Genomic DNA, 19563 nt, shown 5'->3' on the forward strand with positions numbered 1-19563 from the left:
CCAGATTTTCTGCCTCCAGAATCACCACTCTTTCCACAATACCACATTGTATCCCCCGACTAGATGGTAAGCTCCCTGAGGATAGGGACTCTCATTTTGTCTTTGTATCCCCAGCACTTAGTACACTGCCTCGCGCATAGTAGGAGCTTAATAAATATATATTGATTGATTAGTTAGTTGGTTAGGTGATAGTCTGAGAGAGACAACTTAGGTTGGTGGACGTTTCAGTGAAGAGAAATCAAGAAATGAGAGTGACAGTAGAGAACAAGGGTTCTTTACTTTGTGTTGTGGACCATTTTGGCAGTGTGGAGAAGCCTGTGGGACCCCTCTGTGGGGCAGTGGATTTCCTCAGAAAATAAATCCCACCATACACTCAATTGTGCTGTCTCAATCAAAGGCTAAACTCTACTATTAAGTCTTAAACAAAGCTAAGTGTGGGCACTTCTTATCTTCCTCCTTCTGCTATGGTTCCAAACCTTGAAATCCACCTTGACTGTTCTTTCTCCCTTACTTCTTTATCCAATCTGTTGCCTGATTCTATCATCTCTACCTCCACAGCTGCTCCCATCCATCCCCTTCTCTTGGATCACATGGGCACCACTCTGGTTGAGGACCTCCTCGCCTCTTGCCAGGATCATTTTAATGCCCTCCTAATTGATCTCCCTGATTCCAGTCTCTTCCTGCTTCCACCCATCCTCCAAATGATTGCCCATGTTGTTTTCCCGAGGCACAAGTTTGGCCGTGTCCCTTACTTCCTCATTCATACTTCCTTTGGTTTTCCAACTCCTCTGGCATTGAAAGCTCTTCACCACCTGGTCCTAGCTTAACTTTTGCAGGCTTATTCCATAGTTGCACAGTCTATACTGGAGTCTATGCACTCCTCAGTCCAGTCACACATACTGGTCTCCTCACTGTTCCTCCCCAGTGACATTCCATCTCCAGTCCCATTCTCACTTCAGATTTTTAGAATCCCTACCCTCCTTCAAAGCTCAGTTCAAATGCTCCCTGCTACATGCAGTCTTTTCCTACATTTAACCAAGTGGCACAGTGGACAGAACACTAGGCCTGGAGTCAGAAAGTCGTGAGTTCAAATTTGGCCTCAGACACTTAATAGCTATAAACTTTGGGCAAGTCATTTAACTCTGTTTGCCTCAGTTTCTTCATCTGTAACATGAGGATAATAAAGGCACCTACCTCCTGAGGTTGTTGTGAGGATCAAATAAGATATAAGTTATAAAGCACTTAGCACAGTGCCTGACACATAGTAAGCACTATGTTAATGTCAGTTATTATTATTATTATTATTTCCTGATCCCCCTCAGTGGATAAGGTTTTCCCCACCAATTAACTTCTATTTACTTTGACTAAGTTAGATGTACATGTGGTTTGCTCCCATAAAAGTACTTTTTTGTGTCCTAGTTCCCTAATGTTACCTATGGACCCTTTCTCAAAATAATGTCTCTAAATGCAAAAAATAAAATACATAGGATTAAAAACTAATTATATAGAAATATACTTATCAAATATATATTTAAAAAAACAAAATCCATGTGCCCTAGGTTAAGGACCCCTGAAATATAAGTTTCTTCAATGCATGAACTGTTTATTTTTGTGTTTGTATCTCTAGCAGCCTACCTTACTGCCTGGCATGAAATAGGTGTTTAATAGAGAATTGTTGATTGAGTGGTCAAGTCCAACCAGCCTAGAAAGTTTTCTGGATGGGGATTAAAGGGGGAAGAGGAAAGACTGTACACTCCTATGAGTAGAGCTGCAGTTTCTGACTGTTCACAAGTTCTGACGCTGTACACAGACCATGTCCATCTCTTTTCTTGCTGATCAGAGACCCTTAGGGATGCAACAGCTGGATGTTGCTGTCCAAGGTTATTAACTAGATGAGGCTAGCGTGTGCTGATGGTGAGCAACAGAGCTGATCACTTTTCCCTCCTAAACCACAGTTAGGTGCAGGTCCCCATCTAACATAGTCATGGGAGGGTCAAAGGCTCTGAAGCCCCAGGCTTGGCCTTGCCTCATGAAAGGAGACTAGAGGGCCGGCAGAAGGGCCCAGCCTCCAGCCAGCAGGCTACAAAGCCTCTCTGTATACTACTTAGACCGAGCCTGTTTCTCTTCCTGGCCAAAGCAGAGCAAGTCTGGAATCGACCCAGCACTCCCCAGGCTCCTGTCCCTTCACTTATTCTCTGGGTTGCTCAATTCCTTTTAAGACACAAATTGATTGGGATAATTCTTGCTTTAACTACAATTGCCACAGAAGGAGAAAAACCACTCTGCACTCAGACTGTGGATTCTGGTGACGACTGTGAGCCACAGTCATAGGGAAATGGCCAGAAAATGGATTCAAAATTGAAGCCTCATATAATAATGTAATTACTGCCCGGGCTCTGAGTGCTGTTAGAACAGGGGCCTCCTGCTGCCCTGAGAACTCTGGGGGCGGTGCCTGGCTGCAGCAAGTACAGAAGTTGCTGCTTACATCCTCCATCCTTGACTCCTTCTTCTGAGAGCACCATTATGTGCAGCAGAGAGTGCAGGGAGGGGAAGGGGAAAGGGAGAGAGGGGGGCAGAGGCACAGGAGGAAAGAAAAAAGAGAAAGAGGGTGACTAATATCTTATTCTGATGATGTGTCCCTGCCCCCACCTTTGTGCAGGATGAAACTAGGGGAGGTTGGTGCTGTCTGGAGCTTTGCTAGAATCATTCTTAGTTATCAGCACCAGTCCATCAATCAGCTGATCAATCAGCAAACTTGTATTAGGCCCCTACTATGTGCTAGGCACTCTATGAGGTGTTGAGGATACAAAAACAAAAAATGAAAAATTTTTGCCTTCAAGCAGCTTCACCTGAGACCCAGGATGACTAAGTGATTTGCCTGTGTTCACACAACTAATACATTTCAGGGGTGGGATTCAAACCGAGCTTCTTACTGACTCAAAACTCACCACATGATCCACTATGCCAAGCTGTCATTCCAAATAAATGCAATAATATTGGGGAGTTCACGACCTTCCAAGCTACCCCATTTCACTTTGGGACAACTCTAATTATTAGAATTTTTTCTATAGGGGAAGACAGTATGTACATAGACATGTACAAAATAAATACAAGGTAATTTTGAGGGGAAGGTGCTAGCAACCTGGGCTAATACATTCCAGGATCTCTGAATCTTGAGGTTAGGAGAGGCTAAACAAATACCTACTAGAACAAATTCCTTGACGGCAGGGAATTTATCTTCTTCTCTGTCTTTCTCCCTCTGGGGCTTAGCATGATGATGCCTTGCACATAGTAGGGGCTTTGTCAAATGGTTTATCAGATGGAATTCAATTGGTGGCAGTGCAGTACCATGCCAAAGATGATGGAGGTGGAGTCAGAGGTCCTGGATTTGAATCCTACCTCTTCTTGCCCCTTGTGTAAGCTTGGTCAAGTTACTCTCACCTATAAAATGAAGTGGTTGGACCCCACATGCCCTTTAGGGTCCTTTCTACAACTAAGCTTATATTCCTATGGTCCTATAAATTGAATTGAATCTAGTTCAGCCTGTATCTGAACAGAAATTCCTTGACAGCATCTCCCAAGAGGGTATATCCATCCCTCATTTGAAGACTTGCAGTGATTTATCAAGTTTTAAGTAACTGCCAAATGCCTTTGAAGCCAAGGAGTGGCATAGTCAGACCTGTGTATCAATCAGTGGTCTGAAGGATGGATTGGACAGGAGAGAAACTGGAGGCAATGAGTCCATTTAGGAGATTTCTGCAATAGTCTAGGTGAAAGGTGATGAGGCCATGTACTAGGGCACCATTAGGGTTGTGGTTGTGGGAGCAGAAACGAAAGCATAGATATGAGAGAGATTGTGAGCATAGAATGGACAAGACTTGTACATAATCATAACTGCTATTTGTAAAGCATCATGAAACATGAAAAACACATTATCTAGATGATCTCATTTGAGCTTCCCACTTAGATGCAGCTAGGTGGCATGGGTAGCATGGGTTTGTGCTAGGGTGACTAAACACAGCCAACATTGTATAAACATTTTATGGTCTGGATAATTAAAAGCTTCTGTCTGTTGTCAAATGATAATTTGGGTGGCTAGGTGTTGCAGTCTATAGAGCATTGGACCTGAAGTCAGAAAGATCTGAGTTCAAATCCAACCTTAGACACTTAGTTGCTTTGTGAACCTGGGCAGGTCACAAAACTGGCCCTAATACTAAGGTTAAAGAGCCAAGTATGTTGACAGGATGAGACAGGAGAGCCATATAAGAACTCAGTAGCAGAGAAATCCTGCTTTGGCAAATCTGGTTACCTCCGTGTAACCTAGGAGCTTTCCCTAGGAGCCTGTGCTCCCTGATGTTGTGGGTGTCCCTGGGAAAGGTTTGATCACTAGACGGTGCTGTGAGCCTCCTGAGATTTTTGGTACAGAGAAAACAAAAGGACTAGAAAGTAATGATTCTACATCACATGCTTAGTGACAGCTGTATCACTGATAACCTCTTCCAAACCCTTCCCTTTTCTCCCAGAGAAGAAGTAGCACACACCTGTGCTGTGTGTCAGTAGCTATGGGACACCAAGGTCCTGCTGCAGTTCAATATTCTGACTGACTAACTCCTCTCCATTACAGCCTGTGACCAGCTGGCCTTGGGGGTCGTAGCCATTTTTGGACCTTCTCAGGGTTCCTGCACCAATGCAGTCCAGTCCATCTGCAACGCCCTGGAAGTGCCCCACATCCAGCTACGTTGGAAACACCATCCCTTGGATAACAAAGACACCTTCTATGTGAATCTCTACCCTGACTATGCATCCCTCAGCCATGCCATTCTTGACCTTGTCCAGTATCTTAAATGGCGGTCAGCAACTGTGGTATATGATGACAGCACAGGTAGGTGCCAGGGTAGAGGGATCCCAGGGAATGGCCCAAATCCCCCAGGCCACACAACATGAATGACTGGACACACACTGTGTAAGCCAACTCACCTTCACAAGAGGCCAACCCAAAGGCTTGGTCCATGACTGCTTCCTCTCCTCTTAGGCAGAGACCCCATAGGGTAAGCTCTGCCTCTCCCTAATCCATCCCCAGCCATACCACTCACAAGCCCTCTGATGCCAGGCTTCTGGGAGAGATTGCTGTGAAGATCACCTTCTCCTCAGAAGTCACAAAAGTGACCTTTCCAACAAAAGGATGTTATATTAAGATTGGCAGGATAAATGCTCCTGGCTCTGACTTTCAGTAGCTGTGTGACCCCGGACAAATGATTTAACTTCTCTGACCATCCCTTTCCTCCCTTATTAAAGATAACAATGCTAGAACAGTAGAGTTCACTGGGATTGGGGTGAAGAAACAACTTTTTAATGTGCTGTAGAAATAGAAGTCATTCCCTCAATGTCATCTGTACCAGCATTTGCTTATTTCTTGTCTATCCATCTTTCAAGGCCCTACATAAGTCACACCTTCTCTATGAAGCCTTCTCTGATTACCCCAGGTCCCTTTTCTGAGCTCCTCCTGCCTTCTAACTTGAATTCAAAGGAAGAGGATCTGGGTCCAGATCCTGGCTCTCTGATTTACTAGTTATGTGATCTTGGATCTGTCACTTAGGTCCCAGTGGGCCTGTCTGAGCCTCAGTTTCCTCCTCTGTAAAGTGAGGGAGAGGAACTAGGTGACTTCAGAAGTCCATGACTAGATGCCACTTACCTCTGGAGTCAGAAGGGGTCAGGCATCTCTTTACCCTTTGCCAGATGATAGCACCCCTATATATATATTTATCCTTCATGACTCTTGCCCATACTCTCCCACAAATGCTAAGAGACCCACACCCTCATAATATTAAGAGAGCTAGAGGTCTTGGCAGAGGTGGGAAACCCCAGGTATGTAACAATGCAGGGTGTCCCAAAAACCTTTTGTTATTGTTGTTGTTGAGTTGTTTCAGTCCTATCCAACTCTTCATGACCCCATTTGGGGTTTTCTTGGTAGAGATACTGGAGTGGTTTGCCATTTCCTTCTCCAGTTTATTTTACAGGTAAGGAACTGAGGCAAACAGGTTAAGTGATTTGCCCAGGGTCACACAACTAGTAAGTATCTGAGGCTAGATTTGAATTCGGATCTTCCTGACTCCAGGCCCAGCAGGATGCTCTAGCCGCTGTGCCACCTTGCTTCCCCCCTCCAAAAAAAAGTCTTAGAATAGTTTTAAGTTAAGACTAAAATAACTTCAGTAGCTTGAAACTGCACTAAGACATTTGGGATGCCTTATTTTATCCTGGGCTTGGTCGATATGCTGGTTGGTTTTGTTGAATTTTTCCTCCTTTCTCTTTTTTGGTTTTTAATTCTTATTTATAAGGGGTTGGTTTCTGGGAGGGAAAGTTGGGAGGGATATATTGGGAAATGTAGGTGATATATAAAAAGTGTTTATACAATATATTAAATATATTATATATTAAGCAATATATTAAATAACACTAATAAAATATATGTCTGTAAAATATATAGATGCATATCAATAAAAATATGAATGAGCTTTTAAAAACAGTTCTAGAAGAAGGTCCCCAATAGGTTGCTTCCCCTATAAAGGATTTAAAAGATCTTATACATAGTAAGTAATCAATAAATGTTCAGTGATTAATTAGAGCCAGAGAATGTTAGAATTAGGAGGTCATTTAGACGTAGTCTAGACTGCCCCCCTCATCTTACTGATGGGGAAACTAAGGCACAGCGAGAGGAAGGCATTTGCGTAAGTCTACACATCGAGAGTGAGTACTACAGCCCAGACCAGAGCCCAGGTCTCCTGAATCCCAGTCCCACACTCTTTCCATGGCACCAAGTGATTGATTCTTCAGCTTAAATTGTTCCCTTCAGTTGCCTTCAGATTCAGGCAGGCAGCACCTTCCTGTCACCACAGGCCCTCAGGTGATATGTAAACGCCGCAAGCTCCTTTGCTGAGAATGAGAAGTTCAATCCAAAAAGAATTTGATAACAAGAAAAGGGATGATCAGAAAAGCTTAGAGCTCCAAGGGAGTGTAGAGATCAAATTAATCCAAAGCCCTGACTTTGCACTGGAGGCACAATTAAATCCCAGAGAGACTGAGGGACTTTCCCAAAGTTACCCAGGAAGTAGAAGGGCTGAGATTTGGACCAAGACGGCCAATCCAGGACTCTTTCCACCAACATTATGGCAACCTACAACTGATGGTCCTCACTTTCTCCCATCTCTACCGCTTGCATCTTTTTGATGGCTAGTTGGTGTAGTGGATAGAGCACCTGGGCTTGGACTCAAGAAGACCCAAGTTCAAATTTAGCCTCAGACATTTACTAGCTGTGTGATCCTGAGCAAGTCACTTAACCTCTTGTCTCAGAGGTTAAATGCCTCTGCCTCAGTTTCCTCAACTGTAAAATGGGGATAATAGCACCTACCTCTCAGGGTTGTTGTAAGGATTGAATGAAATAATATTTGTAAAACACTTAGCACAGTTTCTGGTACATAGTAGGCACTTAATAAATGCTTCTTCCCTTCCTTTACAAAACAGTTTGAAGTTATCAAAACTAACCTTTTCTCCCTCTGTTTCCTTCTCTTCAAAACTCCTCTCCTCTAATCCTCCACCCTTTCATTATAATAGAAACATAGATTTACATCTGGAAGTGAACTCAGAGACCATCTTGCCTAATATCTCGTTATACAGTTAGGAGACTTACCCAAGGCCACATAAACCCACAGTGCTCATCCCTCACCTCTGCTCCTCCTCCCCTACACCCATGCTAGACTATAAATGGGCCAATTCTCCATTCTGAAGGAAGAGAGCCAGGGTGAGTTTGCTTCTGTGAATCTTGGGGGCCCCTAGGAACTGGGGACCTCTAAACACACTAATAGGCAGGTAGGAATAGTGAGCTTGGGCCAGGGTCTTGAGGGCCTTTCATGCCAGGATCAGACCTTTATCTTATAAATTATGGGAATAAATAAGACTAGTGATATGTATATCTAGTGGTTATACAAGATGTCCCCAAATTCTTAATGTAGTTTTGATCTATTAAAATGTAAACTGCATGAAACTTCTGGGAAACCCAGTATAATGCCATGAGGTACACACAAGTTAACTCATTGATCCACACAACAATCCTGGGAAGCAGGTACAATAATTATCCTCATTTTACACGTGAGGAAGTAGAAGCTTCCCAGGGTCATAAAGCTAATAAATGTCTGAGGCAGGATTTGAACTCGGGTCTTCCTGATTCTAGGCCTGGTACTTTATCCACTGTGCCACCTAGCCACCCCCTGTAGCATTTTTATAGTGCTTTACAAATGTTACCTCATTTGATACTCACAACAACCCTTTGAGGTAGGTGCTGTTACTATCCCCATTTTACAGATAAGGAAATAGAGACACTCGGCAGTTAAATGATTTGCCTGGGGTCACACAGCTAGTAAGTGTCAGAAGCTGGATTTGAACTCAGGTCTTCTGAAGCTGGGCCCAGTGCTCTAACTTCTGTGCAACCTAGATTCCTTCAGAGGCGATTGAGTCCAACCCTCTCATTTTACAGATGAGAAAACTGAGGCCCACAGAGGTTAAGTCATTTGACCAAGTTGACAGAGCTAATAAGTGGCAGATCTGAGATAGGTACCCAGGTCCTCTGGGATGAGTCAAAGATGCCCAGAGTGCTGAGTCTGGGTGCCTGGGAGGATGAGGACACCTTGACCAAAAATGAAGAAATCAGAACAGGTGGGGGTAAAGATGAGTTCAATATGGGGCATGCAAGGACAATAACAACAACAATAATAACTAACATTAAGCAGTACTTCAAGGTTTACTAGGAGTTGTATAATTATTATCTTATTTGATCTTCACAACAACCCTGGGATAAAGGTGCTACTATTATCCCCATTTTACAGATGAAGAATCTGAGGCAGACAGAGGTTAAGTGATTTGTCCAGGGTCACACAGCTAAGGAGTTTCTGAGGCAGAACTCAAATTCAGATCTTTCTGAATCCAGATCCAGTATTATATTCACTGAGCCACCTAGCTAGCTTGAGTTTAACCCGACAGAGTTCAATTATAATGGTGAGAAACAGAGAAATAGGGAGAGAGACAGACAGACACACACAGAGACAGAGACAAAGAAAAGAAACAGAGAGAGACACAGACAAAGCGACAGATAAAGAGACAGAGACAAAGAGAGACAGAGAAAAACAGAGAGAGCAGCGCTATTCAGCAAGGCATTCTCTGGGCCTGTGACTGCAGAGGATTCAGAGCTGAAAGAGACTTCCAAGATTAGTCTCTGCTGTAGGTGTTGCCAAATATCTCACAGGCATCATCTCATATGAGCCTCACCACCTGTGAGGTGGTCCCTACAACTATTATTATATAACCCATTTAACAGATGAAGAGACTGAGGCCCAGAAAAAATCCATGGATTTTCCTGAGTTTGTTGCCCAAGGAAGAGAGCAGGGCTTCAAACCCGGCTCCTCTGACTCTGATCTCAGCCCTGGGCTGTCTCACATTGGTGCTACAGGAAAGCCAAGGAGCGTAGAGGGCTCTTTGTTACTGAGCTTGTCCCTTCTGTGTGTTTGCCGTTTTTGTTGTTGCATGGATTTACTCCCCTAATCATCTCCATGCCTAGATTTCCCCGACCTACCCAAAGCTTGCAAGATGATGGAGGGAAGTGACTCAGAAGTATTCCGGGTAGCCAGAGGAAGCTAGCACAGTAGGAGGAAAGAAGCTGGGGGCGGAGAGTCAGGGAGGCTCACTTAATTACGGCATTACCATAATTTATAAGCTAAACGTCTGATCTTGGTATTAAAGGCCTTCAAGACCCTGGCCCAAGCTTACTATTCCTACCTGGCTGTTAGTGTGTTTAGAGGTCCCCAGTTCCTAGGGACCCCCATTTTCTAACTTTGTGACTTTGGATCAGCCACAAGACATCTAGGCCTTGGTTTCCTGAAAAATGAGGAGGTTTGATTAGGTGATCTTGGGCCCCTGCCAGCTGTGATGAATCATAAGTCTGAATTTATGAGATGGTGGGGCCGCATCCTGAGGCCTAGATTCAAGGCCTAACCTTGCCACTTACAGACAGGGTGAGACTAGTCATATCACTGAACCTCACTTCTCTCATCTGCAAAATGAGCAGAAGAAAAACTTGGTTCACAGGGCCATTAGGGGCTCATGGAGGGTGGGAAATGTGAAAAGCATTTCACAAGTAATCAAAATTCACCGCAGATAATCTGTCTTTAGAGTTGGTTGAAAGACACAACCTGGAAGGAAATTTCACTGCTGACAATCCAGTAAAATAGTCCTGTTGCTTCCTCCCATTCTCCTGCCCCCTGCTTTTACTATAGAGAGCCAGGCAGTGCCCCGGCATCCTCCGGGGATATACTGATGGGAAACAAGTTTGACATTTCCTGTTGGAGAATATGGGTCACAATACACCAGGTTCAGTCTGTACTTGGCTTGACAAAGAGGTTCTGCTACAGCCTTCTAGAGGCACATTCACCTGAGTTGTGATTTCTCAGATGCCCATCACTTTGACACGTTTCTCTTCCCAGCAGGAAGCTCATTTGACCTAAGGAGGCCACTTATCTTAGGGAGGTGATTTTGTCTTGGGACTGGTGACTGTAAAGTTGAGTTCCTCTAAAAGTGTCTGGTTTAAGTGATTTTTCAGGGCATCGGTGAAGGATGGAACACCCTCTTTCAGGGAAGAAACAACGGGCCTCGGTATTCACAAATACTCTGCACAGGGGCCTAGGCCACCTAGAGCAGCACACACCCCACAAGTCCACACCAACTCCTTTTCCCAGAAGCCAACTGGCCTCCCTAACTCTAGTTGTTCAGCCTGATTTTTCAGGCTCTCCTAGGCTCATGAGCTCTCATTGCACAGGCGTAGGGAGGCACTGGCCTTCAGGGGTCTGAACCCCAGGACTAGTTGGGCATCGTACCCAACAAGTATGAGGCATAGCTGGGGGGTGGAGGGTATATCGGATCGGGAGATGCCTTTGGGTAATAACTTGGCTTCTGTGTGTGTGTGTGTGTGTGTGTGTGTGTGTGTGTGCGTGTGCGCGCACAATGCTTGACCTCCCCTCCCCAAAGGCCTCATCCGACTGCAGGAACTTATCATGGCCCCATCACGCTACAATATCCGCCTGAAGATCCGCCAGCTCCCCATTGATTCTGATGACTCCCGGCCCCTGCTCAAGGAGATGAAAAGAGGCAGAGAATTCCGCATCATCTTTGACTGCAGTCACACCATGGCTGCCCAGATCCTCAAGCAGGTAAGTACAGGTGGGCAGATGTGCTCTCCTTCTTTTCCCTCCCTGTACCTCCTACCTCTTTCCCTGCTCCTCCATATCCTCTACTCTCCTTTCTCTCCTTCCTCCTCCACTTCTTTCTCTTATTTTTCCATTCCCCTTACCACTTGTCCTACCACTTCTTCCTCCTCTTCCTCCTCCTCCTCCTCCTCCTCCTCCTCCTCCTCCCCCATCTCTTATCCTTCCATTTGTCCTTTTCTATCTCCAACAGGAAGCTAGTAGCACAGTGGATAGAGCACTGGGCCTGCAGTCAGGAAGATCTGAGTTGAAATTTAGCTTTATTTCAAATTAGACTCTAGCTGTGTGACCCTAGGCAAGTCACTTAACTTCCATTTGCCTCAGTTTCCTCAACTGTAAAATGAGACTCATAATAGTACCTACCTCACAGGGTTGTTATGAGGACAAAATGAGATATTTGTAGAAAAAATCACTTAGTGCAGTGTCTGGTATATAGTAGGTGCTAAATAAATGCTTCTGCCTTTCCATCTCCTATTCTTCCATTTCTCTTCTTTTCTCTCTCTCTCTCTCTCTCCCTCTCTCCTAGCCTTCCACTTCTCCATCTCCTGCCCTTCCTTCCTCCTGCTCTATCTTCTCCTCAATTTCTCTTCCCTCTCTTCTCCCCTTCCTCTCCTACCTATCCATTTCCTCCTCCTCTTCCTCCTTATTAGTCTCTGTCTCCTCTTCTTGTTATATCCCTCTCCTCCTCTTTCCTCCTCCACTCCCCCTCCTCCCTCCTCTTTTCTCTCAGTCTCCTCCTCCTCCTCCCCCCTCCTTTTCTCTTTCCTCCTCCTCCAGCCTTCATTGAGCTCCTATCAGAGCATGGCAGCATAGAGTGGCAGAGAGCTGTTTGTGCCCTCTGGGGATGACACACAAGTGCAGACTCACTCTGAGACAGAGAGCATTGAACGAGTCCCAGATGAGGTCAGGCAGAGGGAGCTCAGAATGGAGTCTGTCCCAGAAGGATGGATTCAGTATAGTATAAAATATAAAACATGAGGGCTGGGCTTGGAAGAGGGCGGTGGGGGACAGGATGGAGAAGTAGGAGAGATTTTCTAAGGACCACATCCTTACCAAGCTAAATCTGGCAGGGGATGGGGAGTCCTAGGAGGCTCCCCATTCTATAAGCTCTATATAGCAAGTAGTCTGAGTTGTTGCAAGAGAGCACTTCAAGTACTGGGGTGGGGGTAGAGCAGAGTAAGACTGTGTTTTTAGGAGGACAGGCAAATAGAGTAAGAGGTCCCATTAAGCCTGGGCATGGGCTGACCAAAGGTGGCCACTACTCAGGATAAGCAACTCTCCCCTACAATGCCCCAGGGCATCCAGCAGCTGGGCAACGGGAGTCAGTTATCCCAATGCTGGCAGCAAAAATGGTACACCTGCAAAATCCCACTTCTGGATAGATGAGGCCTTGTGGGAATAGAGGGATAGAGGGCACCTTGGGGAGAATGCCTCCCTCTTTTCATAGAATGAGGGGCCATGGAAGGAAGGAGAGGCATGGGGTTTGCCGGGTGGCCTGCATATACCGACCCCCAAAGTGACTCACTCCCTCCTGCCTGCGATTAAATCCCGCCGGCTGTCCTCGCTTATTATGTGCTTTATTATAGTTTATTGTACCATCTGCTTGACTCATCTCAGGCAAAGGCTGATGGAGGGGCGGGGGGAATGAATGGCTTTTTGAGATTGGACGGGGTTTCTTTTCAGGACACAGTCACAGCATGGTGTACACATGGAAACAGGCCAGCCACTGCCACCAGTCCAAGAAATAAAATAGCAAAATGGCCTCAAACCCCCCTCAGCGGGTGCAGCCGAACAAACAGCAAACGCTCTGATTTGGACCAGTGCATATTTTAAAAGGCCATCATATTGTCCCAGAAAAATCTCCATATTTACTAGGAAAACTTCCACCTTGAGCTGGGCAGGGTTCTGCAGGGCAGGTGAGAGGAGGAAGAGGAGGAGGAAGAACAGACAGTGCCCAAAAGGAAGAGGCAAGACCAGGCAGGAGGAAGGAGGGATTAGATTCCCAGGTTCCCACTTTCCTCAGGTTGGGGAGGGGGGATAGATACAAAGCCATACTTCAAGAGAGGAGGAATCTAGGACACAAAGCCCAATCCCAAGTGGTGATGGAGGGGCCACAACACAGCCTAGAACTACAGAAAGCACCCCTGACACAGCCGGAAGCAGGACGGATGGAACCCAGACACACAGCCCAACCCTAGGAGAGAGGGAAGTTGTCTGGGACACACAAGCCAAGCCCAGACAGAAGGGAAGGGAACATGGACCTATGGCCTAAGCAGCCTAGCTTAGTTCAGGGAGACTCATCGCCTGGTTGCCTGCTGTGTAATGAATTTTTTGGCCAAAACATCTTGGGAAGAAGACTGTGATTTACATCATTTCCTGACTTACCATCCCCAGTTGCTTCCATTGATTCTCATATGCCAAAGTATCCAATCCTTGCCCCATATTTGTCACCATTCTCTGGACAAATTCCAACTTGTCAGTACTTGTCAGTGGAAGCAGTGTCCGCAAACATGAAATTACAGATCCTTCAAGTCCCAAAGAAGATGTCATACCATTGACTCATTGAGCTTTTGGTCAGCAACCTCCCATATCTGTTTTTCATGACCTGTCTTGTCTCTTCCCGCCCAGCCCACTGAAGGGGTTCATTATAACTTAATAATAATTGGGGTAGCCTTGCTACTGAGGAAAAGAGGATTGAGGGGAAGAGGAATTTTCTTTTTCCTTAATTTTTTTCCAATTATCAAGCATTTTCCCCCTCCATAATCTTCCTCTTCCTCTAGAAAAAAAAGGAAAGGGAAATCCTTGCAACAAATAAGCATAGTGAAAGCAAAACAAATCTCCCTTGGCCATATTCAAAAAATGTGTGTCTCAATCTGCATATTTGTCCATCACCTCTCTGTCAGGTTGTCTTTTACAGCACTGGTCCTTTGGACTCATGGCTGATCACTGCATTGGTCAGAATTATTAAGTCTTTCAAAGTCTTCCCATTTTACAATATTGATAGTATTAATTGTTATACAATGTCATATAATAACATTATACAACAAAGTTATATGGATATACAACAATGTTATATGTATATATAACATATGTATATATTATATACAATGCTATAAGTATAAATTATTCTTGGTTTGTTTTGCTTCATTCTGCCTCAGTCCATATATGTCTTCCCAGGTTTCTCTGAAATTATCTTTTTCTTTCTTATGGCACAGTAGTATTTTATTACATTCATATACCATAATTTGTTTAGCCATTTCTTGCATACCCATTTAGTTTCCAGTTCTTTGCTACCATGAAAAATGGTGCTATAAATATCTTTGTCTATAAAGGATCTTTTTCTTTTTTAAAAAAAAACTCTTTAACATATGGGCATAGTCTCAGTACTACTAGGTCAAGAGGTATGTACATTTTAATAATTTTGGAGGCATAGTTCCAAGTATTTTTCCAGAGGAAAAGAGGATTTGGAGCCTAGATTTCCCATTTGGACCATCTACATTAACCCAGTGTTCCAAACTCATGAAATAGTAAAATGTCAGCTATAGAAGGGACCTTGGTCCTTACAGTCATAAGATCATAGATTTAGGGCTAGAAAGGAACTTAGAGGCTATTGAGTCCAACTTACTTATCTCTAAGATGAGAAACTTAGGTATAGAGAGAGTATGGGACTTGCCCAAGATCACATGGATGGCAACATCGGGACTAGAACATGTTCTCCAGATTCCTATACTAGAGCTCTTTCTAGGCCCCCACTGTCCTTCTTTGCATGCATAGACTTGGGCCAACAAAAATTGACTATAGAAAGAAGGTGGGGAGGCAGGAGGTAGGTAGGCTCAGTACAGCAGAGAGGGGAAAAGATGAGATAAGTGGACGCCCCATCCACTTATCTCCCATTAGACTAGGCTGAGCAATGATAGCTGAAGCTCTTTGGCCAAAGAGAGGAGATGGATCTCTCTACTTTGCTGAAGCCTCCCCCTAACTGGATAATTGACTACCACAGGTCACATCTAGGGCACAGAATTGAGTTGGAAATGAAATCTTTCTTCCATTAGGAGCACACTGAGGCCCTGTGCATTTTCCCAAAGCTCCAAGGCCCTTTTCCATTGCAAGAGAAGCTAGCTTATCTCTATCCCAGACTACTTAGCCTTAATGATTGATAGAATCTCAGAGCAAGAAGGGGCTTTAGAGGTCTCTAGTATCACTTTCCTCCCTGTGCAGAAATCCCCTCTAAATCTACCTTATGTCAGATCATTTAGGTTCTCATTCTTATTGTTTGTCCTTCATTCTTGAAGAGGACCAATAACATCAGGAGGGTGATGTCTTGATTTGCAAATGAATCGGATTGAAGTGAGGCAGGGCTGTGCAAAGCCATCAGCCTCACTCTCCAGAGTCATCAGAGTCTAGTGGCAAAACATAGGTCAGGAAGACTGGCAATGGCCCTAGATGCACTGGGGAACTTGGTCTTTTAAGCTAAGGTCTTTCTCAGATCTCGGTTTGTCTGAGGCAACACCCATTCAGTGATTAAAGGCTAGGTAAAAACTGAGGCAAAAGATGGCCTAGTTTGCCTTCACAAAAGGTTTAGTCTGAGAGGGGAAGACCCTCAGATCTTCTGGCCAGAACAGAAACAATTGCTATTTACACTCATGAGAAGCAGTATGTTTTTCTTAATACAGAGTGTCCCAAAATCTTAATACAGTTTTAAGTGTTGATAGCTGAAAACTGCACTAAGACTTTTGGGACACCCTGTATAGAACCAAAATACGTTTCTCTGCAACTTATATTCATTAATTCTCACACCATTTCTTGCAGGAGAAAAGATCCATTCAAGTAGAAAAAGTCAAATATCCCTCTTCCACATGAAAGTCCTTCACACACTTGATATCATGTTCTCCCATGCCTTCTTTTCCTGAGGCTAAACATTGCCAATTCCTTCACTCAATCTTCATATTTCATAGTCTCTAGTCCTCTCCCCACACTAATCATCTTCTTCTACACACTGTACGTCTTGTCAATGTCCTTCTTAAAAGGTGGTACCTCGAGGACTAGACACTTTTTTTCAAGTGTATCTGACCATGGCAGACAAAAGAAAGATCATAACCTCCTTTGTTTTGGATGTTAATGTCTCCATCCATGCAATCTTAAGATGTTGGCTATTTTGACCAATAGTGCTTTGGGCTCTACAGTGAGTCTCCAGTAGCAGCCAAATCTCAATATCTTCCTTCTCTCTGTTTTAGTGCTCATTAGTCCCTCCCCAGGACATGGGCTGAGATGGGGAAACATTCTTAATTACAGATTGGGTGGACAGAGAGTTTCAAACTATTGGCTAAAGGGAACTGCCGTATTTGTGTATTTCTTTTACTCATGTATAGTCTGTTTCTGGGTGTGGCATGACTTATGCATTGTACCCGACAGCATCTTGAATCTGCTTTATTGGTTTTGTATCATTGTGGAGAAGACAAAAGTATCAGGAGAACTGGGTCCTAGTACTGACTTTGGTGGAAGGTAGAGGCCACAGAATCATGGGATCTCAGAGCAGGAAGGGTCCTCAGAAATAATTAAGTCCAACTCGTAATGAAGTACAAATCTGCTATTCAGCATCCCCAACCAATGGATAGTCTCTGTTCAAGCACCTCTTATGATAGAGAATTAATTACTCAGCAGTAATCTATGAGGTTCCTTCCAGATATATCTCAAAATTACATATGGTTGATATATGTAAAAATACATGTGTATATATGTGTTTATACATACACATATAGAGAGAGAGAGAGAAAGAGAGAGAGACAGACAGACAGACAGAGAAAGAGAGACAGAGAGAGACAGACAGACAGAGAGAGAAAGAGAGAGACAGAGAAAGATGGCTGGCCTGGGAGTCTTCTTAAAATGCCAGAAAGGAATGCTTTACTCCTAAGTCTAGCAACCCTAACACTTCAATCAGTTGGCCAAAAGGAACTGAGGGTACAGATGAGATGTGAATTCTAGAGCTGATATAATATGGAAGAATGGTAAGTTTCCTGATGAAGAGGTTTCTTAGGGACACGATAGAATCAAGTAAAAGGTGTGAACATAAAGACATAATGAGATGGCTTTCATTGGAGTCCTCTTTGAATGGAGACTTTGGAAAGACATTTTACTCCACCCTCCAGCTCTACAATCCTTCAATCAGACGGCCAGAATATACTGAGTATACTGATGTGTCAGTACCATTACTGACATTATATATCATCTATATCAATCTACATCTGTATTTACATATGTGTGGTATATAACTGATGTATAATATATCACATACATAATACAACACTGCATTTGTTACATTCACACAACACACATACAAAGTACAGGTTATATAACACACATAACATATATGTTCTATAACAGGTTTATGTATAATATATAAAATATAGCATTAACAATGCCAACATGATCAATGACATATTGCTCTGTATAATAAGTTCCGTATCACAATGTGTCACATGTGCCTTGAAGTGCTGTATAAATGTTTATTGTTATTGTTATTGTAGTTCACCTAGAACTTAAGTTCCATTGTGTCATAAGCACTTTCTACATCTGAAGAAAGAACCATCTGAGTCATCTTTTCTTCATTTAATATTTGTGTTGCTAGTTCCCTATCATATTTTTTAATCCCATCTGAGAAGTTACTTATAATTGACAGCCAGCTTACCTACAGTCATCTGGAAATAATTTTGTCTTCATGGGCTTGAAATGCCTATCCCCTCTCACCCTCATTCTCACAGACAGGCATCTTTCAGAATCCTTCTCTTCCCTCAAGGCTTAATTCAAGTATCACCTCCTTTGTGAAGCCTGTATCTTTTTGCCTTTTTATGCTTAGCTAATAGAGTACCTTATATATAATAGGGTTAATACTTGTTTATTGGACCAGATTGTATTGTTTGAATTGAATCAGACTGGAGTGGGTTAGATTGGAACAGACTGGACTTCATGGGATCTGATTTGACTGTATCGGACCATATCGGACTGGACTGAACCAGTTTGTACCTGATTGCACTAGCCTGGACCAGATTAGGCTAGACTGGACTGAACTGGATTGGACCAGATTAGGCTAGACTGGAGTGAACTGATTGGACCAGACTGAACTGGACTAGACTGGATTAGATTGAACTAGATGCTGCTTTTATATTTAGGTTCTGTTTTTCTCTAAGACTGTGTTTCCAAAAAGGTGTGCTAGTTAAGAACAGTATTCAGACTCTCAAATTTTGGGGGGAAGGGATTGTTTTCTCCACTTGTAAGAACTTCTGTTTTATGCTTTCATTCACAGGTTTTTCAAAGACAGGTCAGGACTGGAGGGAATTTTGTCTTCTTTTTCCATTTAACATCTGTTCCTTATTTTCATTCCTTATTTTTTTCCAAATGACTGAAAGATGAGACAATTCCTAGCTTGACTTTTTAAACTGTTGCCCAACCTGTGATGAATTGCTCTTAGTATATTTTTTTCGTCTTTTTAACAACTGCTGACAAAAAAAATCACACAGTAATTCACTAGTCTGTATATTGCAAACATCAGTAATAGACAGTTTTCTATAGAATTTCTGAACTAAAAGAAGTTGCTGATTGGAAGTTTTAGTCATAAATTTAATTTTCCTGGGTCAAGAGCTGAAAGTCATCACTCATAGAGTATTATTTAAGATGTCAGGAATAAAGTCTCCTATTTCAGAGATAGAGTAGAATAATGGATAGAGATCCAACCTCACAGCCAGGGAAATCTGGGCTCAAGTCCAACCTTGATCTCTAAATACATATGCACACACACCCATATATGCAGTACAACAGATATAAAACATGTATGTCATATAATATATACCACTTACAGATTCACTAACTTACATAACACATACAAACTATATAACACATAAGACATACAACACTTGACATAAATAATGCAAGCACAATTGATGACATTTTGTTCATGTGCAATCAGTGACATATCATATATGCCTGATCATTCATTACATATGAGCAATGCTATATAGGGCAGCTAGGTGGTATGATAGATAGAGTGCTGGACTGGGAATAAGGAAGACTACTCTTCTTGAGTTCAAATCTGGCCTCAGACAGTTACTAGTTGTGTGACCCTGGGCAAGTCACTTCATCCCGTTTGCCTCCATTTCTTCATCTATTAAATGAACTGGAGAAAGAAATGGTAAACTGCTCCAGTATCTTTGCCAAGAAAGCCCCAAATTGAGTCATGAGGAATTGGATAAAACTGAAACAACTCTGA

At 43.3% G+C, this 19563-nt stretch overlaps 1 protein-coding gene across 1 annotated transcript in view; it reads left to right on the forward strand.

The window, feature by feature from the left end:
- Nucleotides 1-19563, forward strand: part of GRIK3 (glutamate ionotropic receptor kainate type subunit 3) — a 308237-nt gene that overhangs the window by 175992 nt on the left and 112682 nt on the right. The window contains exons 3-4 of the mRNA XM_027864465.1: nucleotides 4625-4882; nucleotides 11068-11249. Of these exons, the coding sequence (XP_027720266.1) occupies nucleotides 4625-4882; nucleotides 11068-11249 (440 nt within the window). The remainder of the gene's footprint in view (nucleotides 1-4624; nucleotides 4883-11067; nucleotides 11250-19563) is intronic.

This window comes from Vombatus ursinus, unplaced genomic scaffold (genome assembly GCF_900497805.2).
Source record: "Vombatus ursinus unplaced genomic scaffold, bare-nosed wombat genome assembly UNPS02014775.1, whole genome shotgun sequence".
NCBI classification, from domain to species: Eukaryota; Metazoa; Chordata; class Mammalia; order Diprotodontia; family Vombatidae; genus Vombatus; species Vombatus ursinus.